This window comes from Ahaetulla prasina, chromosome 1 (genome assembly GCF_028640845.1).
Source record: "Ahaetulla prasina isolate Xishuangbanna chromosome 1, ASM2864084v1, whole genome shotgun sequence".
In the NCBI taxonomy this organism is placed as follows: Eukaryota; Metazoa; Chordata; class Lepidosauria; order Squamata; family Colubridae; genus Ahaetulla; species Ahaetulla prasina.
Window position 1 is genome coordinate 6,488,348 of NC_080539.1, and position 26,040 is coordinate 6,514,387.

A 26,040-nucleotide genomic window follows, 5' to 3' on the forward strand; every position below is an offset into this window, starting at 1 on the left:
TTTTCAGATAAAAAAGCAGGTGTGACTTTGGCAAAGCAGTTTGTTTTCTCTGTTTCTCTCTCTCTCTTTCTTTCTCTCTCTCTCTCTCTCTTTCTTTCTCTCTCTCTCTCTCCCTCCCTCCCGCCATTCATATGTATCTTTATCTATCTATCTATCTATCTATCTATCTATCTATCTATCTATCTATCTATCTATCTATCTATCTATCTATCTATCATCTCTATTTCCAGTATCCTCTCTCTCTCTCTCTCTTTCTTTCTTTCTCTCTTTCTCTCTCTCTCTCTTTCTTTCTCTCTCTCTCTCTCCCTCCCTCCATTCATATGTATCTTTATCTATCTATCTATCTATCTATCTATCTATCTATCTATCTATCTATCTATCTATCTATCTATCATCTCTCTCCATTCCTATCTATCTATCTATCTATCTATCTATCTATCTATCTATCTATCTATCTATCTATCTATCTACCTACCTACCTACCTATCTATCTATCTATCAATCATCTCTATCTCCAGTATCCTCTCTCTCTCTCTCTCTCTCCCCTTGAAATTCAATTTTAACCTTGAAGTCTGTCCTATACTACATCCCTGCCTTCCCCTCCCCTCCAAAAAGGGGGTGGAGATTCCTGCCTTCCTTTTCGTGTGTTGGGGGGGGGGGTTGTCCCCCTCCCTAAGCAAATGGCAACAACCTGAGATTTTAATGAGTAGGGAGAACAATTTGCACCTATGTACGTCAATCTGCAAATGTAACTGACCTCTTGCTGTCATCTTAACAGCAGGTAATTACGGTATGGCTGTCATCTGTTTTATGGCATGATAAACTTAGCTCTGTCCTTCCTCTGGTCCCTAAAAGCAGCTCTATTTCCGGAAATAATTCTTCTCTCCCCCTTCCCCCCCTCCCACGGGTAGCGCTGGCTGTTTTACCACGAAGCCTTTTGGCTTTCCCATCACCTGTCCCAGTGCAAAAACCTCTTTCGTGAGGTTTTCAACTGGAGCTGTTGGTTGGTTGGTTGGTTGGTTAGTTGATTGGTTTGTTTTAAATCTCCCTTTAAAGTATTCTTCCTTGTTTTACGTCTTCCTGAATCTCTTTTTCTTCCTCTTTCCATACTCCCAAGCTTGTCCGTGAAGCTATTCGTCTCCGGGAGAGCCATTTTGCAACCTGTTATTGAAAAAGACTGCAACCTGGGTTTAGTCCAGCTTTGCAAAATGAGGGTGGTTTTATTCGTATATTTGTTTGTTCTCTCTCTCTTTTTTTCTTTTTCCTTCCTTCCTCCCTCCCTCCCTCCCTCCTTCCCTTCCTTCCTTTTCTTCCTTTCTCCTTCCTCGCTTTCTCTCTTTCTTCTTCCTCCTCCTCCTCCTTACCTCTCTTTTCTTCTTCTTCTTCCATTCTTCCTTTCTCCTTCCTCCTTTCCTCTATTTCTCACTCTTTTCTTCTGTCCCTCCTCTCTTTCTTCCTTCCTTCCTTCCTTCCTTCCTTCCTTCCTTCCTTCCTTCCTTCCTTCCTTCCTTCCTTCCTTCCTTCCTCCCTCCCTTTCCCTCTCCCCCCTTGAAATTCAATTTTAACCTTGAAGTCTGTCCTATACTACATCCCTGCCTTCCCCTCCCCTCCAAAAAGGGGGTGGAGATTCCTGCCTTCCTTTTCGTGTGTTGGGGGGGGGGTTGTCCCCCTCCCTAAGCAAATGGCAACAACCTGAGATTTTAATGAGTAGGGAGAACAATTTGCACCTATGTACGTCAATCTGCAAATGTAACTGACCTCTTGCTGTCATCTTAACAGCAGGTAATTACGGTATGGCTGTCATCTGTTTTATGGCATGATAAACTTAGCTCTGTCCTTCCTCTGGTCCCTAAAAGCAGCTCTATTTCCGGAAATTCTTCTTCTCTCCCCCTTCCCCCCCTCCCACGGGTAGCGCTGGCTGTTTTACCACGAAGCCTTTTGGCTTTCCCATCACCTGTCCCAGTGCAAAAACCTCTTTCGTGAGGTTTTCAACTGGAGCTGTTGGTTGGTTGGTTGGTTAGTTGATTGGTTTGTTTTAAATCTCCCTTTAAAGTATTCTTCCTTGTTTTACGTCTTCCTGAATCTCTTTTTCTTCCTCTTTCCATACTCCCAAGCTTGTCCGTGAAGCTATTCGTCTCCGGGAGAGCCATTTTGCAACCTGTTATTGAAAAAGACTGCAACCTGGGTTTAGTCCAGCTTTGCAAAATGAGGGTGGTTTTATTCGTATATTTGTTTGTTCTCTCTCTCTTTTTTTCTTTTTCCTTCCTTCCTCCCTCCCTCCCTCCCTCCTTCCCTTCCTTCCTTTTCTTCCTTTCTCCTTCCTCGCTTTCTCTCTTTTCTTCTTCCCTCCCTCCCTCCCTCCTTACCTCTCTTTCTTTCTTCTTCTTCCATTCTTCCTTTCTCCTTCCTCCTTTCCTCTATTTCTCACTCTTTTCTTCTGTCCCTCCCTCTCTTTTCTTCCTTCCTTCCTTCCTTCCTTCCTTCCTTCCTTCCTTCCTTCCTTCCTTCCTTCCTTCCTTCCTCCCTTTCTCTCTCTTTTCTTCTTCCTTCCCTCCCTCCTTAACTCTCTCTTTCTTCCATTCTTCCTTTCTCCTTCCTCCTTTCCTCTATTCTCACTCTTTTCTTCTTCCCTCCCTCCCTCCCTCCCTCCCTCCCTTTCTTTCTTTCTTTCTTTTTTCTTTCTTTTCTATTTATTTTCTTTTCTATCTATCTATCTATTTATCTATCTATCTATCTATCTATCTTTCTATATCTATGTATATTTCTAATCTATGAAAGTCTTGTGAAAAGGAGGAGTAGGGGTGACATGACAGCAGTTTTCCAATATTTGAGGGGTTGCCATAAAAAGGAGGGGGTCAGACTATTCTCCAAAGCGCCCAAAGGCAGGACAAGAAGCAATGGGTGGAAACTAATCAAGGAGAGAAGCAACTTAGAACTAAGGAGAAATTTCCTGACAGTGAGAACAATTAATCAGTGGAACAACTTGCCTGCAGATGTTGTGAATGCTCCAACACTGGAGGTTTTTAAGAAGAGATTGGACAACCATTTGCCTGGAATGATTTAGGGTTTTCTGCCCAAGCATGGGGTCTGACAGTGAGAACAATTAACCAGTGGAACTACTTGCCTCCAGAAGTTATAGGTACTCCATTACTGGAGGGATTAGACAACCATTTGCCTGAAATGATATAGGGATTTCCTACCCGTGCACGGGGTTGGACTAGAAGACCTCCAAGGTCCCTTCCATCTCTTGTTATTCTATTGTTATGGCAATTGGCTCATATTTATGACGGTTGCAGTGTCCTGGGGTCACGTGATCGCCTTTTGTGACCTTCTGACGATCAAGGTCAATGGGGAAGCCAGATTCACTTAACAACCGTCTTACTTCACTAACTTAACAACTGCAGCCATTCGGTTCACAACGGTGGCAAGAAATGTGGTAAAATGGGCCAAAACCCACTTCGCAAGTGTCTCGTTTAGCCACATAAATTTTGGGCTCCTTTGCGGTCGTAAGTCGAGGACTCCCTGTAATCTCCTTGAATGCAGATTGCAATTTCCCCCCCTCCTTTTTGTTTTCCCTACTTAAAGAGTGCTTAAATTCCCTTGAAAGGCAAAATCTGGATAGTAACTGACATTTTCTGGGGAAGAGAATCAAAGGTTTCTGGTCCACCAGAAAGTGGCAGTGAATCCCGTAAGTAAAACTGGCTTTCCAGCGACCTTTGGTAACTCTGGTGGGTGGATTAGGTTCAGGGACGACGGACTGTCGATCCGTCCAAGACTTTGCTATGGCCTCAGCGGAGTAAACCAGATAGAACAACCTGCACACAAAAACAGAACAACCTGCAGACAATTCGGCCTTGGTTGTTTAAAGGAGGACAAAATGGCCTCTGGGGTCAAGGAAACAGAGGGAGGGAACCAGAACTGGTGGGTTTCAGCAGAAAGGAAAGAATTTTAGGCTGGGAATCCTGATTTTACAAGCCGTCAGCCGGCGGAACAGCCCGCCACATGAAATATTCAGTTCTCCATCGCTGGAAGCCTTTAAACAAGAGGTTGGCTCTACCTTCATAAGCGCTCGACAAGAGAGGAAATGCATGGGTCGGTAGAGGTGGTCCTCGACTTACGACCACAATGGAGCGTGGAATTTGCGCTGCTCAGTGAGAAATTCGTTAAGTGAGTTTTGTCCCATTTTACGACTGCCGTTGATTAGGTAATAACCCAACTGTGAAGTGAATCTGGCTCCAACACTGACTTTGCTCGTCGGACGGTCGCAAAAGGGGATCACGCGACTCCAGGATACTGCAAGAGTCATAAATATGAGTCAGTTGCCAACCGTTTAAATGTTAATCAGGTGAGCATGGGGATGCTGCAAGGGTTATAGGTAGGGAAAATGCTAATCAGTCAGCTTTTTCAGTGCCGTTGTAACTTCAAACGGTCACTAAACGAATTGTTGTAAGTCAAGGGCTGCCTGCATTTCTTCAGAATTTAGTTGCAATAGGATCCTTGGTGCTCTCAGAGGTTGGTGGTTTTCCTGCAGATGTTACCAGCTAGGTAGTATGATCAGTGCTATAACATTACGAGAGACACCGCACAGTCCCTTCTGGCACTGATGGTGTTACCAAGGTGGGTCATGAAACGTCTGCAGGAAAACAATGAAGCTCAGAGAGCACCAATTCTCCTCCTCCCTCTTTCTAGCACTGATAATGTTACCTATTTGGGTAATGAAACGTCTGCAAGAAAACAACTAGGCTCAAAGAGAACCAAGGACCTTCTCTCCTTCCTTCCTCCCTTCCTTCCTTCCTTCCTTCCATCCATCCATCCATCCGTAAACAATCAAGAGATACTTCCACCAACATGGACAGGGTAAACCTCCTGTCCTATAGGTAAACCTATATATAAAGAGAGAGCAAACCCCACAGTCCTTTCTGGGACTGATGGTGTTACCTAGTTGGGTCATAAAACATCTGCAAGAAAACAGCCCAGTTCAGAGAGCACCAAGGACCCTCTCTCCTTCCATTTATCCATCCATAAACAATCAAGAGACATGAAGACGGACAGGGTAAACCTCCTATATATAAACAGAGAGCAAACCCCACCACCTTCTGGCACTGATGATATTGCCTAGTTGGGTCATGAAACATCTGCAAGAAAAAAACCCAGCTCAGGGAGCACCAAGGACTCCGCAAAAGTCTTTCTGTCCATTGGATAAATCCCCTGTTGAACCCTGAGCTACAAATATGATTTTTTTAAATTTAGTTTTAATGCTGACTAAAAAGGAGGCCTTTTCCCTCAGCGAAGGCCAGAACAGGGCGTGAGAGAGGCCTGATCTCTTACGCTCAGCAGCCAAAAGTTATTACAGGGGTTACAGTCCATTCATTCATTTAGCGGCCATTCGAAGTGACCACAGCCCTGAAAAAAGTGGCTTACGACCTGTCCTCACACTTACGACCCCACAGCATCCCTAGTTAACATGATCAAAGTTAAGACACTCGGCAACCGGCGTACGTGCACAAAAGTTGCAGGGCCTGACGTCACGCGACCCCCATTTGCGACCTTCCCACAAGCAAAGGCAAAGGGAAGTGGATTCACTTAATGACTGCATGACTCCCTTAACAACTGCAGTGATTTGCTTAACAACCGTGGCAAAAATGGTTGTCCCACTATGTGCGACTCCCTTAACGGCCGCTTAGCTTACTAAGGGGAATCCTGGCCCCAATTACAGGTAGTCCTCGACTTACAACCGGTGGTTGTAAGGAAGTTGCAACGGGCTGAAGAAAGTGACTTACAACCGTTTTTCACACTTAATGACTGTTGTAGCATCTTTGTGGTCATGTGATCAAAATATTCAGATGCTTGGGAAGTGGTTTCATATTCATGACCATTGCTGTGTGCCAAGGTCATGTGACGCCGTCTTGCGACCTTTTGACAAAGGAAAGTTAATGAGGAAGACAGATTCACCTAACAACCGGGTGACTAACTTCAGTGATTCGCTTAACAATGACTGAGGCAGGAAAAGTTGTAAAACGGGGCAAAATTCACAACACATTTTTTTCTAAATTTGAATTTATATCCCGCCCTTCTCCGAAGACTCAGGGCGGCTTACACTGTGTTAAGCAATAGTCTTCATCCATTTGTATATTATATAGAAAGTCAACTTATTGCCCCCCCAACAATCTGGGTCCTCATTTTACCTACCTTATAAAGGATGGAAGGCTGAGTCAACCTTGGGCCTGGTGGGACTTGAACCTGCAGTATTTGCAAGCAGCTGTGTTAATAACAGACAGTCTGCTGAGCCACCAGAGGCCATGTTTCACTGAGCAACAGAATCCATCTTTCCTTCCTTCCTTCCTTTCTCTCTCTCTCTCCCTGCCTTTTCTTTCTTTCTCCCTCCCTTTCTCTCGCTTTCCTTCTTTCTCTCTTTCTTTCTCTCTCTCTCCCTTCCTTCCTTTCTCTCTCTCCCTCTTTCTTTCTTTCTTTCTCTCTTTCTCTCTCTCTCCTTTCCTTCCTTCTATCCTTCCTTTCTCTCTCTCTCTCTCCCTCTTTCTTTCTTTCTCTCTTTCTCTCTCCCTCCCTTCTTTCCTTCCTTCCTTCCTTTCTCTCCCTCTTTCTTTCTTTCTTTCTTTCTTTCTTTTCTTTCCCTCTCTCTCTCTCTCTCTCCTTTCTTTCTTCTCAGCAGCTTACACCAATAAATCCCAGGAGGCCGTGTGCAGGTTTTTATCCGGATTCTGCCTCTCTGGTTATCGCATTTAAAAAACACGGTTCCTCCTTCTAAAACTACAGCGTACAACTTCTGTTCCCCCTTCTTTCTTCCCAACGGTGCCCCTGCTAGCAGGCAACCCCCCACCCCATAATATTAGAAGTAAAATGTTAAAATAAACTGCAGAAAACTGCATTACAGGGGAGAAAAGCAGCAGCTGGATTTTCAAATATACAGCGTGTTAAAAGCCATCTTTTCTGTATTGTCCTGTTGGAAGAAATGTCCATCCGGGTTCAGTTCAGTGGTGAAATCCAATTCTTTTTTTTACTACCGGTTCTGTGGGCGTGGCTTGGTAGGCGTGGCAGGGGAGGGATATTGCAAAATCTCCATTCCCACCCCACTCCTGCGGCCAGCCAGAGGTGGCATTTGCCGGTTCTCCGAACTGCTCAAAATTTCCGCTACGGGTTCTCCAGAACCTGCTGGATTTCACCCCTGGTTCAGTTCCAAGTGCTGCTTAATAATAATAATAATAATAATAATAATAATAATAATAATAATAATAATAATAATAATAATAATAATTAATAATAATAATAATAGAGTTGGAAGGGACCTTGGAGGTCTTCTAGTCCAACCCCCTGCCCAGGCAGGAAACCCTACACCATTTCAGACAAATGGCTATCCAACATTTTCTTGAAAATTTCCAATGTTGGAGCATTCACAACTTTTGCAGGCAAGTTGTTCCACTGATTAATTGTTCTCACTGTCAGGAAATTTCTCCTTAGTTCTAAGTTGCTTCTCTCCTTGATTAGTTTCCACCCATTGCTTCTTGTTCTACCCCCAGGTGCTTTGGAGAATAGTTTGACTCCCTCTTCTTTGGGGCAGCTCTTGAGATATTGGAAGACTGCTATCGTGTCTCCCCTAGTCTTTCTTTTCATTAAACTAGGCATACCGAGTTTCTGCAACCGTTCTTCATATGTTTTAGCCTCCAGTCCCCTAATCATCTTTGTTGCTCTTCTCTGCACTCTTTCTAGAGTCTCAACATCTTTTTTACATCGTGGGGAGAAAGACACTATGGGGAGAAAGACACTGAAAACATGCAGACTGCTTGAAAAAAATAGTTTAATGGTGGACGGGACCACATGGCTTTATGGTCCTGGGTGAAAAAACACATGGGAGAGAGAGGGGGGGGGAGATTTATACCCTCTGTTGGGCTTTGAATTTGAGCTTGTATTCTGATTGGTTGTCCGACTCCCATGGGGCCATGCAGGGGTAACTTTGTAGGTTGACTTTTGAGTCCCAGGCTTGGTTGAATCTTGCTGGGTGATGCAAGCTCCCCAGGTGCCAGGGGGTGGGTTCTGTTGCTAGATGGGTAGAGGGCTAATCCTACCTTTGTTGGATCTTGGGTGAGGGCATTTGCTTATGAATAAAGGTGAAAGTAAAGGTTCCCCTCGCACATACGTGCTAGTCGTTCCTGACTCTAGGGGGCGGTGCTCATCTCTGTTTCAAAGCCGAAGAGCCAGCACTGTCCGAAGACGTCTCCGCGGTCACGTGGCCGGCATGACTCAACGCCAAAGGCGCACGGAACGCTGTTACCTTCCCGCCAAAGGTGGTCCCTATTTTTCTGCTTGCATTTTTTTACCTGCTTTCGAACTGCTAGGTTGGCAGAAGCTGGGACAAGTCACGGGAGCTCACCCCGTGACGCGGCACTAGGGATTCGAACCGCTGAACTGCCGACCTTTCGATAGACAAGCTCGTTGTCTTCGCCACTTATCGTCCCCTTATGAATAGACCTATTTGATATAATCGTTTCATAATTGCTTATGAATAGACCTAGCTATCTCTTTATCTCTTTTAAGTGCTGACATCTGCTGTGGGCTATTGAGGAGGGTGGGGGCTATTAGGAATCCATCTGCTTCCTGCCTACAAAACACGTTTCTCCATTTCTCATCCAGGGAAATATAATATTCTGCCTTTTTAATATTTCCTAGAACAGGGGTCTCCAACCTTGGTCCCTTTAAGACTTGTGGACTTCAACTCCCAGAGTCCCTCAGCCAGCAAAGCTGGCTGAGGAACTCTGGGAGTTGAAGTCCACAAGTCTTAAAGGGACCAAGGTTGGAGACCCCTGTCCTAGAATATTTCATTCTTCTAGGTGACGGGTGGGGGCTAACTTCCTACTGTCCCTTTTTCCTCCTTCCCCCCCCCCCAAGACCTTCTTAATGGTACACTCCTATTACCCAGTTTTTATTAATTGCTCGGCTGCGTAATTGCATCCACCCATACAGCTGGTGTGTAAAAGCCAGGCCCCTCTTCCCCAAAGATTTCTAACCTATTAGGCTCGTAAACAACCCTTTTAAACAAAGAGAAGGGAGGCCAGACGCACAATCGCACACAGCCTGCGGCCTTTGCCAGAGCCATTAAGACGGCTTTGTTCGGGAATCTGGCCGTTTGTGTAGCGTATTTTCTCAGGGGCAGCACAACATGAATTTCCCAAGGCTTGCGAGGTTTGCCTGGACACAAACACACACACACAAAAAGAGTTGAGGTCACCCACAGGAAGCGGCGACCTTGAACGGAGATCCTCAGATGTTCTCCTGGTTGCGATTCCTCCTTGTGCAAAGGTGCTTTTTCTAAAAGGCAGCAGGACTTTTTGGTGGTTTTCCCCTTTTTTCTTTGGAAAATGTTTCGCTTCTCATCCAAGAAGAAGCGAAGAAGCTCCTTGGGGGAGAAGCGAGATGTTTTTCCAAAGGGAAACAACAACAACAACAACAACAAGAAGAAGAAAGTCCAGTTGCCTTTTGGATCAAAGGCCTCTGGGACGATCGTGACCTATTTAATCAAATCAGAATAGAGCTGGAAGGGACCTTGGAGGTCTTCTAGTCGAACCCCCTGCTCAAGCAGAAAACTCTATATACCTGTGATGGTGAACCTATGGCATGTGTGCCCAAGGCGCCACGCAGAGCATCTTTCCGGGCACGTGAGCTGTCGTCCAACTCACCGGCAGATGTGCATGTGCGTGCGCCCCAGCTGGTGTTGGGGCCTCCGGTGCACATGCGTGTAATTCAGGGGACCCAGCTGGTCTTCAGAGCTCTCCTGCGCATGCATGCGCGTTTGCAAATGTGCGAAAGCCGTGCGCATGCGCAGGTGGTATGGTTGCGTGTGCAGCACACGGGTGTGTGCACAAAAGCAATGCGCATGGTGCATAGATGGTGCAGTTGCATTGAAAGTACACGGGGGAGGAGCCGTGCGATAGCGCAGATAGCATGCAAGCACGCAAACCTGTTCGGTAGAATAGAATAGAATAGAATAGAATAGAATAGAATAGAATAGAATAGAATAGAATGTTTTATTGGCCAAGTGTGATTGGACACACAAGGAATTTGTCTTGGTGCAGATGCTCTCAGTGTACATAAAAGAAAAGATACATTCAGAATAGACTAGAATAGACTAGACTAGAATAGAATAGAATAGAATAGAATAGAATTAGAATAGAATTTTTATTGGCCAAGTGTGATTGGACACACAAGGAATTTGTCTTGGTGCAGATGCTCTCAGTGTACATAAAAGAAAAGATACCTTCATCAAGGTACAACATTTACAACACAATTGATGGTCAATATATCAATATAAATCATAAGGATTACCAGCAGCAAAGTTACAGTCATACAGTCATAAGTGGAAAGAGATTGGTGATGGGAACGATGAGAAGATTAATAGTAGTGCAGATTTAGTAAATAGTTTGAGTATTTAGTAAATAGTACTCGGTGAGTAAAAGATTCGCCACCACTACTATATACCATTTCAGATAGGTGATTGTCCAATCTTTTCTTAAAGGGAGGAAGCACCTTAAACTTCTAAAGGCAAACTGTTCCACTGATTAATTGCCTGCTTAGTTTCATCTGCAAATTTGATGAGTTCCTCTTCTATTCCCTCATCTAAGTCATTTATGAAGATATTGAAGAGTCCTGGGCCTAAGGCAGAGCCTTGTGGCACCCCACTGCTTACTTCGTTCCATTTGGACGTAGTACATCAAAGGACTACTCGTTGAGTACTGTTTGTCAGCCAGCTACAAGATGGTGATGCTCTTTATCCCACACTTTTTCTAGCTTATGAAGAAGTAGGTTATGGTCTACTTTGTCGAATGCCTTGCTGAAGTCTTAAGTATATTACATCCACAGTATTTCCTTGGTCTGCTAATTTAGTCACTTGTGACCTGGATGATTGAGAATCTCCAGAGAGCAATAATGGTGGACTTTTTTGGCACTTAGTGCCCAAACCAGAACCTGCGTGCATATGCGCACGCCAGAGCATCGGAAACCCAAAGATAAGCTGGCTGGCACATGCATGCCTGTTTTTCAAGCTGTTTTCCGGCCGTTTTCTGGGTTGTTTTTGGGACCGTTTCCAGGCTGTTTTTTGGGCCATTTTCAGGTCATTTTTCAGGCCACTTCCAGGCCATGTTTCAGGCGCGCATGTGTGCTGGAAACCAGAAGAGCAACTGGTGAAGGCACGCGTGCCATCGGTTCACCTGTTGTGACCCAGGCCCAAGTAGGTAGTAGGAAACAGTGACTGTGAAAAAAACAATCTTTATTTGAACAGCTGAGAATGAACTCATTCTCAGCGTAGTCCAACTAAATTAAAGCAAATTCCTCCCAACACAAATTCCTCAGTTCTATCACCAACCTTGGTCCAATTAGGCAAACTGCCAAAGGCCTTTTTTCTTGGCAAACGTTCAGAAGACGCCGATACAAAACAAATGCAACAAGACAAAGCTATCAACCTTGTTTTCCGGCAAAGCCCAAATGCCCTTGCTGGTCTTTTAAGCCTTATGAGAGGGGCCAATCATCTCTTGGCCCTACTCCTGAGTTGTCCTCTCTGCTTGAGCTGCTCTTGCCTTCTGGCAGCTCTTCTCATGCGTGCATTAGGAACAGGCTGCTCTTGTTCCTCTGCCTCACTACTGTCAACCTCTGGAGGCTCTGGAGTCCGCACCTCACTCCCCGATGGCCCTGGCCTCACCTCAGCCTCATCGCTCTCCGACTCTGTTGCCAGCTCCGCAGGCTGCTGGCGGACCATAACATCACCATCACGGCCATAGAGGTTTCTCCGTGTGCAATTCTTAGAGAGAGGGGTGGGACACAACCTTTTCACCCTCCTCAACAGACCAGGGGGTGGGAGAAAAGGTTGCAGGGTCTCCAAGCACCAGCTTTTTGCCAAGAAGATCCAAATGGGTCATTTCGTCACACTGTCGGCGGTCATCGCACTGATCCAGCGATGTCCACCTTCTTGATCTCCTGCCTGACAGCTCCAAATGTACCTTTCTTTACCTGCGCAGGTGATAGGCCCTTCCTGATTTTACAGGTTGTCCTTCACTAGCGGCCATAATTGTGACCAAACTTTCTGCTGCTAAGCCAGACAGTGGTCAAGTGAGTTTTGACTCCTTTTACAACCTTTCCTGCCACAGTTGTTAAGTGAATCCCTGCAAGTTGTTAAGTTAGTAACACGGTTGTTACTATTGGGCTTCCCCGTGGACTTCGATTGTCGGAAGGTCTCAAATTGGGCTTCCCCGTGGACTTCGCTTGTTGGAAGGTCTCAAAAGGGTAATCACGTGACCCCGGGATACTGCAACCGTCATAAATATGAGCCAGTTGCGAAACATCTGAATTTTGATCGCGTCACCATGGGGATGCTGCGACGGTCGTACGTGTGAAAAACGGTTACAAGTCCCTTTTTTCAGGGCTGTTGCAACTTCGAATGGTCACTAAATAAACTGTTTATTTAGTTGAGGATTACCTGTATTTGATTTGGGAAACGCTGAGTCCCATCTGATTCGTATTTGGATGGGAGACCACAAGGCGATCCTGGGGCCCGCAGGCTAACCGGAAAGTTTGAAAACTGTCTTGCCCGGAGGCAAGAAATGCACAAGGCAAGCTAGTTTGAGCGACACTTTTTCCTTTTTGCAAGTGAACAACTCGGCGTGGCCAACTCGCCATGGGTCAGCTCCCTGCGGGACGATTCAACCATTCAATTCAAGTATTTGAAATCGTTTTTACAAATCGTTTTAATTCTGGTCATTCATGTTTCATTCCCTCCCTCCTTTTGCATCCTTTTTGAAATGATTCTATGCCATCATTCCTGTTGTGCCTCGCCCGCCTTCCTCTCCTCAGCCGGGCCCCTCCCATCTCCTGCTATCTGAGCCAGAGACTGATAGTGAAGAAGAATGGCTTGGCATGCCTCCAGCCCCCAGCCCTGGCACCATGCCCGGACAGACTGAACAAACAAACCTCCCTACAGCGTGTGAGCACGAAGCCAGCCACGAGCTAGAATTGCCGGCAGCTGAGCAGGAGGACGAAAAGACACAGTGGACAGATCCCTGCTTCCGGAGAATGGAGAGGCGACGTCAGCAAAAGGAAGGGAGGGGCAGGCCTGGATAAGTGCTGAGTCATGGAGCCACACCCCATGGCCTATATAAAGGATCTGCTTTTTGGCATTCCTTGAATCAGGCAAAGTCTCATCTGGTTGCTGAAGTTACACCTTGGATTCCTGCCTGCCCTGAGAACTGACAGGAATTTGGCAAAGCTGCAAAGGCTTCGTGGCCACGGAAGATTTCCCAGACCCGGCCGTCAGAGGAGGAGTGGGACACGACAATTCCTTCGATATTAGTGTAACTCTCGGGGATTGTCTGGCACCTATTGCCTGTGGCAAATTGTCCCACAACTACTTAACCACAGTGAATTGGCTGTGGCGAGTTGGCCGTTCCGAGTTGTCCTAGACCAGGGGTGTCAAACTCGATTTCCTTGAGGGCCATATTAGGGTTCTGTTTGACCTCAGGGGGGCGAGGTGGGCAGGGGGGGCATGGCCAGCTTGATGTCACTCATGTCGGGGGGCCCCGTGGCGGCCCGAGTGCTCTGCCAACGAAAATGGGCTCTCGAGCTCAGTTTTCAGCCGCAATGGCAGGGGTGAAATGCTACCGGTTCAGACCGGTTCAGCCGAACCGGTAGCGATGGCGATGGGTGGTTCAGAGAAACGGCAGCGCGAGGCTCCACCCACCCGCCCAGTCGTCGTTATTTCCTGGTTTTAACCAGGAAGTAACCTGTTTTTTACCCTCTGTGCATGCACACAGAAGGGTTTGCGCATGCGCAGAGGATCCACGCGCACTCATGACGCTCGTCCGTGTGGCACATGCACTTCCGAACCGGTAGGGAAGGTAATAGATTTCACCCCTGCGCAACAGCCTCCTGCAACCCTCTGCCAGCGAGAACGGGGCCTAGGAGGGCCGCATGCGTCCTTCCCGAGTTCCGTTTTTGCTGGCAGAGGCACCGCGGGCCTCGTAGTTGATACCCGTGTCTAAGACCTTTTTTTTTTTCTCCCCAGTTTCCTCAACTACATGTAGGGAAGAAGAAGGGGGAAAAAAACAAGGAAAAATCCTAAAATTAAAATGTTCCATCTTTGTTTTTGCTGCTGCTGCATGAAGTTAGAATGAGAGACAAGCATCGCGTTTTCTTGTCTCTCTTCATTATCCTGGCCGTTTTCTAGGGAAGAAGGATTTGACTTAGAATTTAGAATGACAGAGTTGGAAGGGATCTCGGAGGTCTTCTAGTCCCACCCCCTGCTCAGGCAGGAAACCCTTCACCACTTCAGACAAATGGGTATCCAACCTCTGCTTTAAAACTTCCAGCATTGGAGCACCTACAACTTCTGGTGGCAAGTAATTCCACTGGTTAATTGTTCTAACTGTCAGGAAATTCCTCCTTAGTTCTAAGTTGCTTCTCTCCATGATCAGTTTCCACCCATTGCTTCTTGTTCTACCCTCAGGTGCTTTGGAGAACAGCCCACTTCTCTGTGGCAACCCCGGAGATATTGAAACACTGCTATCATGTCTCCCCTAGTCCTTCTTTTCATGAAACTAGACATACCCGGTTCCTGCAACCATTCTTCATATGTTTTAGCCTCCAGTCCCCTAATCGTCTTTGTTGCTCTTCTCTGCACTTTTTCTTATGTGTCTACTTGTCGTACAGGGAAGGGAGCACTTTTATCCGAGCAAATGTCCCCTCTACTAATGAACATAAATGTGCTTTTTAAGCCTGGAGTATTTCTCCGTAGGTTGGGCTGCCGTTCAGCGCCACCACTACTGCTGATCGAATGCAACCCTAAAAGGTTTCCTGGTGCTTAGCATTCAGTTCAGGTTTCCATAGCATGCGTCACCTTGGTTCTCGGTTTACCAGCCTCGGATAGAATTCGCTCATCTATTATTTGTGCCGGCTGGAAGTCCTCAACTTACGACCGCAGTTGGCACCAAAATGTCCATCGCTAAGCAACGCAGTTATTAAGCAAATCGCGTTCAATGTTATGGCCCTTTTTGGGGGGGGGGCCTCACGTTTGTTAAGAAAACCGCTGCATTCGTTAAGTGGATCATGTTTTTTGTTTTGTTTTTAAAGTGATTTTGGCTTTCCCCCCCCCGTTGAGTTTGCTTGTGAGGTCGCAAAAGGGTGAGTCCCTGCAATTGTCATAAATACGGGTAGTCCTCGACTTACGACAGTTTGCTTTAGTGACCAAAGTTACAACGGCACAAAAAAATGTGACCGTTTTTTCACAGTTCAACTCTTTGCAGCATCCCCATGGTCACGTGATCAAAATTCGGACGCTGGGCAACGGACTCATGTTTATGACGGTCGCAGTGCCCCGGAGTCACGCGATCCCCTTTTGCGACCTTCTGACGAGCAAAGTCAACGGGGGAGGGGAGCCAGATTCACTTAACAGCCATGTGACTATTAACTTACCAACTGCAGGGATTCACTTAACAACTGTGGCAGGAAAGGTCGTAAAATGGGGCAAAATTCGCTTAACAAATGCCTCACTTAACAGTATAAAGTTTGGGTTCAGTTTGCGGTCGTAAGTCGAGGCCTACCTGTACATGCCAGTTTCCACGGGCCTGAATTTTGAACATATAACCCTGTGACGGTCGTAAGTGAGAGGACCAGTTGTAAGTGGCTTTTTGCAGTGCCGTGTAATTTGGAACAATTGCTAAAATGTGTGGTTTTAAGTGGAAGGCTACCTGTATTTCTGCACAGATAGACAAATGGTTGCAAATCAAGGACTATCTGAATCTCTGCTTGAAGCTTGAGGTGGGCACAGAAATTATAATGACCGATTGGTCTTCCCCGGGTGTGGCTGGCTTCTCCCATCCAGAGGCGGTATTTATTTACGGGACTGCCTGCTGCCGCCAGTTACCTCCCATCGTCCGGTGTGTCCAGTCCGCTCTCACAGGGAGGGCCTTCTTAGGGTACCGTCGGCCAATCAATGTCGGCTGGCGGCCCCCAGGGGAAGAGCGTTCTCTGTGGGGGCCCCGGCCTTGTGGAACGAGCTGCCGGTGGGACTCCGTCTTCTCCCTGATCTTCGGACCTTTAAACGCGAGCTCAAGACTTTCTTTTTTCACCAAGCGGGGCTGGCCTGATTGATTTTATACTGGGGTACTTTAGCGGGCTTTTTTTTTTTTTTTTAATTCAAAAAGTTTTACAAACATTTTTTCCCCCCTTTCCCCCCAACCCCTCTCCCTTCACAAACCCCCTCCCCCCTCCCCCCCTGGCTTCCCGGAACAAACACAAGGTATAGTTAAAAATAAAACAAACATATGCTAAAAAAAAAAATTTCCCCAAAACTATTATACCAATTCTCCCTCTCTAGCTCTGACTTCCTCCTTACATAACCAAAATCCTGCAAAAAATTAACAATAAACAGTAATAAAATATACAGATCAGTAGAACAAATTAATCCTAAAATATTTAAAACCAGCTAAAGCATAAAAATCCAATCCAGTTCAGAGAATATCTCCCTTATAATTTCTATAACCATATAATTTCCCCCCCAAGTCTTTCTTACATAAGATCTTTCGAGAATATTCTATTTAAGATTCAATACAACAGATTATAAAATTTCAATACAGGGAAATTACAATATCTGTTCAACTTTAGTCCTTCCTCGTCAAAATCCAGTATAAATCCAAATATCTAGTCTTTTATGATGGTTATAAAACATATAATCAACCCATTTCTTCCAAATCTTCCTTACGTATTGTCTTTCAAAAACGCTAAAATCTTTTCTGTTAATATTTCAAAAAAAAATTCTTTCAAAATGATACTTTTGTCTCTTGCCATTTTTGATGCATTAGTCTCTGTCTTTCCTTCATTACTCCTTTTGAAAAGTCAGTCACAATATTTCCTAATAGTTCCTTATGTCCAAGAATCCACGAGTTACTGCCGATATTCCTCAATCCGAAAAGAGAACTCTTGGAAAGCATTAACCCTGTGAATTTTTCCATTTCGGAGACAGCCTCCTGTAGCACAAATTCAGGCTTTTCATCCAAACTTTTTAAAAAGGCTTCTTTACATCCATTCCATATTCCAAGTCCTGATTACTTTGGTTAATTTCTCCAAACTCTCATCCAAAACGCCATTTTTTCCAATTCGTATTGTTGAGTAATTAAATACATTCTTTCTGTATAATCCTGTATAAAGTCACGAATCCATTCTTCTGAAAAAACCTTCATGGCAAAGTTCTTGCTGAAAATCCCCTTATGAAATACTTAAACAAACTAAAATAATCCAACAATCCACAGTCCAGTACAATAAGATAAAATCTCCATTCAGTTTCACTTTCTCAACAAGTAAACGCCATTTTATTTCATTGTGTTGATTGTAGATGAGAGGAAAAAAAAATTTTTTTTTAAAAGAAAAAATAGAAGTCAGATTTAATACTTGCAATTTAAATGACTGATCTCCTGTGTTTTATTCCGTCTGCTTATAAATATCCATAACAATCAATTGAAGCAGAAGTGGTCGCTCTCTTCTCTGTCTGCTTAAAGCAGAAACACACTGGGGCTGGAGCTTTGCAGAAGGAATTCCAGGGAACTTTCCCTTTCGAGTTCCCCAAACGGGGCCTCTAGAGAGAGCTCTACCTTTCCTTCTTCTGCTCTTTCCCTTCTCCTTACCGGGGAAGGTACTTTCAGCCGTTGATTTCGCTGGCTTTTACAGAATCCCAGCGCGGGCGCCCTTAGGGCGTCCTTCGGAGAGAGCGGAGCCACCAGAAGCCAGGGCTTTTAACTGGGGTTTTTATCTTTTTGTAAATTTTCTTATCTAATATTTTTAATTATACAGCGGTTAAATTAGATTTTTAAACTAGTTACCATATTTTAAAATGTTTTTGGGATTATTGTCGTTTTATTTGCTGTACACCACTCTGAGTCTTTGGAGAAGGGCGGTATAAAAATTTGAATAATAAATAAATAAATAAATAAATAAACCGGTTTGTACTGGTTCAAACGAACCAATAACCCCAGCATAATGCCATCCTATTTAGCCACATTTTTTAGGCTGGGCACGCGAGAGAGCAAAATGCATGCACAGAAGGCACGCACGCGAAGTAAGTGAAAGCAAGAATATGTGAAAGTCACCGCTGCTCCCATCCCACACAGGATGGTAAATGTGTTATGGAGAATCTCAGTCCTCTAGGTCACAGGTTGTCCCAAAGGTGCTTTTTCAAGAGGCAACTGGACTTTCTGGGGGTTTTTTTCTCCGAAGATGTTTTGCTTCTCATCCAAGAAGCTTCTTCAGCTCTGACTGAACACCCAGACATAAATTGAGCAACGTGGTACATGCAGTACAATGCAGTGAGCCACGTGCAGATCTGTTCATTGGGGAAACAAAACAGCCACTTCACAAACCCGTGGCGCAACACAGGAGAACAAACCCATCCGGACTAAGATTCAGCAGCCCATCTTCTCTTTTGAAGACAGCGATGTCCACATTTCTTCAAAGGAAGAAATGGCTTAGGACCGGGATATTTACGGGACCGTCTTCTGCCGGCTTCAATCTCCCAGCGACCGGTGCGTTCTCACAGAGAGGGACTCCTTAGGGTGCCGTCAGCCAAACAATGTCGGCTGGCGGCCCCCAGAGGGAGGGCCTTCTCTGTGGGGGCTCCTACCCTGTGGAATGAGCTTCCCCCTGGACTCCGACAATTGTCTGACCTTAGGACCTTTCGCCGCGAACTTAAAACCTATTTGTTCCGTCTCGCTGGACTGGCTTGATTTAAAAAAAAATAAATTTTTTTTAATTTGATTAATTGGGGTTTTAAATTTTTAATAATTTATAGGGTGTAATTGTGTTTTAGTTTTGGCCAATTGAATAAGTTTTTTAAGGGCTGTTTTTTAATATTGGCTGTTTTCCTGTATTTTAACTGGCTGTTCACCGCCCTGAGTCCCTCTGGAGAAGGGCGGTCTATAAATTAAATAATAATAATTATAATTATAATTATAATTATAATTATAATTATAATTATAATAATAATTATATCAGTGAATTATTATTATTATTATTATTATTATTATTATTATTATTATTATTATTATTATTATTATTATTATTATTATTATTAAAGGAAAAAAACAGAAAGTCCAGTTGCCTCTTGAAAAAAGCGTCTTTGGGATACAGGATGGTAGTTACTTCAGATTAGAAATTAACAGGTCTTTGATAGACAGCCTGGTCTTCAGGTAGGGACTTTTTAAGCAACTAGGTGGCTTATCAGATTTTTTTTTAAGCAACTAGGTGGTCGATCAGAAAGGTCGGCAGTTCGGTGATTCGTATCCCTAGTACAGATCTCCTGTTTGAGCAGGGGGTTGGACTAGATGACCTCCAAGGTCCCTTCCAACTCTGTTACTGTTACTTTTGCCTTTGCTATCTGAGGTAAAACAGGGTTTATTGGACCGAAATGGTTTGCATGCGGGGAAGGCACCAGGCTAAAAAACCAGGCGACGGCGAGTTCTAGTTCCGCCTTATGCATGAAAGCAATGGGGTGGCTTTGAACCAGTCACCAGGGGACGGCGAGTTCTAGGCCTACGTCAGGCAGGAAAACGGCAGGGCCACAGGGAGGTTAACCACGGTGTGAAAAACAATCGTTAAGTCACTTTTTCCCCCCCTGTGGCCGTTGTAACTTCGGACGGTCAGTAAATGAATGGTTGTGAGTCGAGGACTATCTGTAAAAAGCAAAGTCATGGTTACCTGCTTTCAGTAACAGTAATTTCTTTCGTTCTACTAGGTGCGGGAGAGAATCTGGAGAACACCATGGTGGCATTTCGTCAGTGAGTATAAAGCAAAGATTATAGTCCATCGCTCTCCTCGTCGCGGACATATGACGTATCAGAATATTATGACGGCGAAGGAGAATGAGGCTCCGACATGCCCTCTCTGTCCACATGGCCCGAGGGTGGAATGGGCCGTAAAGGTGGCACAGCTGCTTGTGCTGGGCCTAAAATGCCCCGTTGAATAAGGGCGGCATCAATGCTCTTAGAAATGTTTTGTGCTATAATAATAATAACAGAGTTGGAAGGGACCTTGGAGGCCTTCTAGTCCAACCCCCTGCCCAGGCAGGAAACCCTACACCATCTCAGACAAATGGTTACCCAACATTTTCTTAAATTTTTCCAGGGTTGGAGCATTCACAACTTCTGGAGTTAAGTTGTTCCACTGATTAATTGTTCTAACTGTCAGGAAATTTCTCCTTAGTTCTAAGTTGCTTCTCTCCTTGATTACAATAATAATATAATAATAATAACAGAGTTGGAAGGGACCTTGGAGGTCTTCTAGTCCAACCCCCTGCCCAGGCAGGAAACCCTACCCCATTTCAGACAAATCCAACATTTTCTTAAAAATTGTCAGTGTTGGAGCATTCACAACTTCTGCAGGCAAGTCGTTCCACTGGTTAATTGTTCTAACTGTCAGGAAATTTCTCCTTAGTTCTAAGTTGCTTTTCTCCTTGATTAGTTTCCACCCATTGCTTCTTGTTCTACCCTCAGGCGCTTTGGAGAATAGCTTGACTCCCTCTTCTTTGGGGCAGCCCCTGAGATATTGGAACATTGCTATCATGTCTCCCTTAGTCCTTCTTTTCATTAAACTACACATACCGAGTTTGTGCAACCGTTCTTCATATGTTTTAGCCTCCAGTCCCCTCATCATCTTTGTTGCTCTTCTCTGCACTCTTTCTAGAGTCTCAACATCTTTCTTTACATCGTGGTGACCAAAACTGAATGCCGTATTCCAAGTGTGGCCTTACCAAGGCCTTATAAAGTGGTATTAACGCTTCACGTGATCTTGATTCTATCCCTCTGTTTATGCAGCCCAGAACCGTGTTGGCTTTTTTGGCAGCTGCTGCACACGGCTGGCTCATATCATGGCACACATTTCTTGAGACAGGGAGGAGTCTTCGCCTTCATCCAGGCAGAGGCTCTGTCGCCGTTGGCATAAACGTGGCCGAAGCAGAGGAATGGAGAGATCCTGATTCTGGAAGGTGTGACCCCGAGACACAATGTTTGCTAGACCTTCCCCGATCCAATCTCTTAGAAAGGAAAAACCTTCGACTCTGTTTGGTTAAGCAAAGGGTTATTTTACTAAGGATTTTACTTTGAAATCTCCCACACTCGCTAGATACAGGTAATCCTTGACCTATGATCCCAATTGAGCCCAGAATTGATGTTGCTCGGTGAGTTTTGCTCCATTTTATGACTTTTCATGCCATGCGTTTTGTTTTTTTTTAAGTTTTTATTGGTTTTATTACAACCACACAAACGTACATAACATAAACACATAATCTGTGTTTTCCTTTTACATGACGGTTTCATTCTTTCAGCTTCCTGCTTTATGCATTCCCTTTTTCCTTTCTTTTTTTACTATCTTTGACTTGATCGTCCCTTTACATCGAGTTTCATTTATTTACAATATTTTACACATCTTCTCTTCTCCTTTTTTTTTTTCTATTCAGTTTTCCTATTATCCAACCGTTCGTACCGTTTGGTCCATATTTGGTAATATTCTGTCTCTTCCTTTACCTTTATTTCTTTCGTTAATTTATCCATCTCCGCACAGTCCAGAATTTTCTTGATTGTTTCTTCTTCTGTTGGTACCTTTTCGTTTTTCCAGAGCTCTGCGTCGGCAATCCTCGGCACCATAATTATGTGTAATATCAAATACTGAATATCTTTACTATAAGTTCTGGTTAGCATCCCAAGTAAGAACGTCTCTGGTTTGCCACGCGTGTTAAATGAATCACTGCAGTTGTTATTATTTCTTTTGTCCTATTCTATTCTATTCTATTCTATTCTATTATTATTTATTTTGTTCTATTCTATTCTATTCTATTCTATTCTATTCTATTCTATTCTATTCTATTCTATTCTATTTATTCTATTCTATTATTATTATTTCTTTCATTCTATTCTATTCTATTCTATTCTATTCTATTCTTATTATTTCTTTCGTTCTATTCTATTCTATTATTATTTCTTTCGTTCTATTCTATTCTATTCTATTCTATTCTATTCTATTCTATTCTATTCTATTCTATTCTATTCTATTCTAAATTTCCATTCCCCTTTCCTTTCCTTTCCTTTCCTTTCCTTTCCTTTGTTCTGTTCTGTTCATTCCTCTCCTCTCCTCTATTCTATTCTATTCTATTCTATTCTATTCTATTCTATTCTATTCTATTCTATTCTATTCTATTCTATTCTATTCTATTCTATTCTCTACACTGTACTCTGCTCCACTCCTCAGCTCTTCCTCCAGAGAGAGGTTTTCTCCTCCATGGCCAGAGTTGTCTTGTACCGCGTTTCCTTCCTTTGTTCCTATTCCCCCCCCCTTCCGTGCCCTGGGTGGTGAATGCAATTTTTTTAATCCTGTTGTGGAAAGGTGCCTTCCTGTTTATGGCGAGAGAAAAGCAGCCTACGAGTTGCAACTTGCCCAGCATCGTTGATTTCAGAGATCTACATCTCCGTAGCGTAGCTTAGGAGAGAAGATGGATTTTGTTTCCGACACAAAACTGCTCTTTTTTTCTTTTTTTCCCCCCCTCTTGGTGCATCTGACCTCTTTGGCTGTGTTTCTATGGTTCAGAAGTCCTAATAACTTGCCGTTGGTTTTAGGCAGTTGTAATATTTTGCAAGAAATAGGAACACTCCAGGGGGGATAATCCTCAGATTTAAACAGCAAATAAATCCGTGGGCTCTGCAGCCAAATCGGCTATGAATTTGGACAGCTAGATGAGTGGCGTATGAATTTTAAGAAATGAATCAACAAATAAAAATGAATGCCATTGGTACAGGTCAGTGGTGAAATGTAAAATTTGTTATTACCGGTTCTGTGGGCGTGGCTTGGGGAGGGTAATGTGACTGGGTGGGCATGGCCACTTTTTTTTTTTTTTACTTTTAAAAGCATTTTTTCTACAACTTCTTCGGCTGAAAAAAAATGCTTTTAAAAGGCTCTGACGATCCCAGCTGAGTTGCCTGATCGTCTTTTCTTTTAAAAGCATTGTTTTTTGCCTTGAAAAGAAAAGAAAAGCCTCTGACGATCAGGCAACTCAGCTGGGATCGTCAGAGGAGCCTTTGAAAAGCATTTTTTTAACAACCTCTTCGGCCAAAGAGGTTGTAGAAAAAAATGCTTTTAAAAGGTTCTGACGATCCCAGCTGAGCCGCATGATCATCAGAGGCTTTTTTTTTCCTTTTCCTTTTAAAAGCATTTTTTCATCCGAAGAAAAAATGCTTTTAAAAGTTAAAAAAAACCAAAACCTTGTGCAGCTCAGGTGGGCATGGGGAGGGCCAGGGATTTTTGCTACCGGTTCTCTGAACCACCTGCCGCCATCGCTAGTGGATCGGGCGATCCGGTCTGAATCGGGAGCATTTCACCCCTGGTACAAGTAGTCCTTGACTTAACAACCGTCCGTTTAGTGACCGTTCAAAGTTACAACAGCCCTGAAAAAAAGTGACTTGTGACTGTTTTTCACACTTAACGACCATTGCCAATGATCACGTGATCACTCCCAATGATCACGTGATCAAAATCCAGAGGCATATTTATGACCGTGACTGTGTCGCCGAAGGTCATGTGATCATCTTTTCCAGCCTTGACACGCAAAGTAAATGGGAAATCCAGATTCATTCAGATACTTGGCAGTTGACTCATACTTACGACGGTTGCAGTGTCCCGGGATCACGTTCAGTTTTGCGACCTTTTTTTTTTTTTTTGCCATGTTTGTTAAGAGGACCGCTGCAGTCATTAAGTGAATCATTGTTGTTTTTTTAAGCAACTCTGGCTTCTCCCGTTGACTTTTCTTGTGAGAAGCCGGCTAGAAAGGTCACAATTGGTGATCCCTGCAGTTGTCATAAATACAAGTAGTCCTCGACTTACAACAGTTTCGTTTAGTGACCGTTCAAAATTACGACGACACCGGAAAAAAGTGACTGACGACTGTTTTTCATAGTTACAATCTTTGCAGCCTTTCCATGGTCACATGGTTAACAATTTGGATGCTTGGCAATTTGACTCATATTTACGACGGGTCGCAGCGTCCTGGAGTCACGTGATCCCTTTTTTGCCTTTGACCTTCTGACCAGCGAAGTCAAGGGGGGGGGAAGCTGGATTCACTTAACAACGGCGTGACTAACTTAGCAACCGCAATGGTTCATTTCACAACGATGACAAGAGTGGTCATAAAATGGGGCAAAACCCACTTAACGGCTGTCTCGCTTAGCAACCAAAAGCATGGTCGTAAGTGGAGGACTGCCTCTACAGTTCATCTCCGGAATGAAGATCAAAAACTATTGTCTAACTCAGGGATAGTCAACCTTTTTATACCTACCGCCCACTTTTGTATCTCTGTTAGTAGTAAAATTTTCTAACCGCCCACCGGTTCCACAGTAATGTGCCATGTATCGTCGTCTGCGCATGCCTCTCGCGCATCATGGATTGGGTTTTGGGGGTGGCGCGGGCTACTACTCTGCTTGTTTGTTACAGCTGGGTGGTGGTGGGGAGAGATGCGTGAGCTATTCTGGGACGAGGCTCTTTTGTTTGCGGTCGCACTATAGCGCCATTTAGTTTCACTTAGGTAAATTGAACTAAACGTACGCGCGGGCGATACAAATAGTATATTTTCAGAAATTTAAATTGTCACGAGGAATTTTATGAAAACCTAATGAAAATGTTTTTAAATAATGCTATGACAATTTTTTTAAAAAGTCAATTAAATTTAAAAAAAAAAGAAAATGCTTCGGTATCGGACAAAACCCCTACCGCCCACTGTAAAAGCTGGAATGCCCACTAGTGGGCAGTATCAAATACTAGTATTTGATCACATCAAATACCTGTACAATTAGCACAGGGGCCCCCCAAGGCTGTGTGCTCTCCCCACTTCTCTTCTCTCTGTATACCAATGACTGCATCTCCAATGATCCATCTGTTAAGCTACTGAAGTTTGCAGATGACACAACAGTGATTGGTCTCATTCGAGACAATGACGAATCCGCATATAGACGAGAGGTCGAACGACTAGCCTTGTGGTGCAACCAAAACAATCTGGAACTGAACACACTCAAAACCGTAGAAATGGTGGTAGACTTTAGGAAAAACCCTTCCATACTTCCACCTCTCACAATACTTGACAACACAGTATCAACAGTAGAAACCTTCAAATTTCTGGGTTCTATCATATCGCAAGATCTCAAATGGACAGCTAACATCAAAACATCATTAAAAAGGACAACAAAGAATGTTCTTTCTGCGCCAACTCAGTAAGCTCAAACTGCCCAAGGAGCTGCTGATCCAATTCTACAGAGGAATTATTGAGTCTGTCATTTGCACCTCTATAACTGTCTGGTTCGGTTCTGCAACCCAACAAGAAAAACACAGACTTCAGAGGATAATTAGAACTGCAGAAAAATAATTGCTACCAACCTGCCTTCCATTGAGGACCTGTATACTGCACGAATCAAGAAGAGGGCCGTGAAAATATTTGCAGATCCTCGCATCCTGGACATAAACTGTTTCAACTCCTACCTCAAAACGACGCTATAGAGCACTGCACACCAGAACAACTAGACACAAGAACAGTTTTTCCTCAAGGCCATCACTCTGCTAAACAAATAATTCCCTCAACACTGTCAGACTATTTACTGAATCTGCACTACTATTAATCGTTTCATAGTTCCCATCACCAATCTCTTTCCACTTATGACTGTATGATTATAACTTGTTGCTGGCAATCCTTATGATTTATATTGATATATTGATCATCAATTGTGTTGTAAATGTTGTACCTTGATGAACGTATCTTTTCTTTTATGTACACTGAGAGCATATGCACCAAGACAAATTCCTTGTGTGTCCAATCACACTTGGCCAATAAAAATTCTATTCTATTCTATTCTAGGGACCAGGTTGACTACCACTGGTCTAACTAAAAGCATGGTGGGTGGAACATGGAAAGGGGCCTTGGCTATGTTGTTCAATTTCATCTGCAATTATTCAAGGAGGAAGCCCCGTGAG

General features: G+C 44.0%; 1 protein-coding gene across 7 annotated transcripts in view; it reads left to right on the forward strand.

Annotated features, from left to right (window-relative positions):
* The window catches only part of GDPD1 (glycerophosphodiester phosphodiesterase domain containing 1), a 73,989-nt gene that overhangs the window by 4,412 nt on the left and 43,537 nt on the right, over positions 1–26,040 (forward strand). For 5 of the 7 annotated variants that reach the window (XM_058164082.1, XM_058164089.1, XM_058164086.1 and 2 more), the window contains one exon: positions 19,775–19,817. In XM_058164082.1, the coding sequence (XP_058020065.1) occupies positions 19,775–19,817 (43 nt within the window). Of the gene's footprint in view, positions 1–19,774; positions 19,818–22,555; positions 22,826–26,040 lie in introns of those variants that run through there. The other 2 variants (XM_058164084.1, XM_058164087.1) reach the window with 2 other exon arrangements.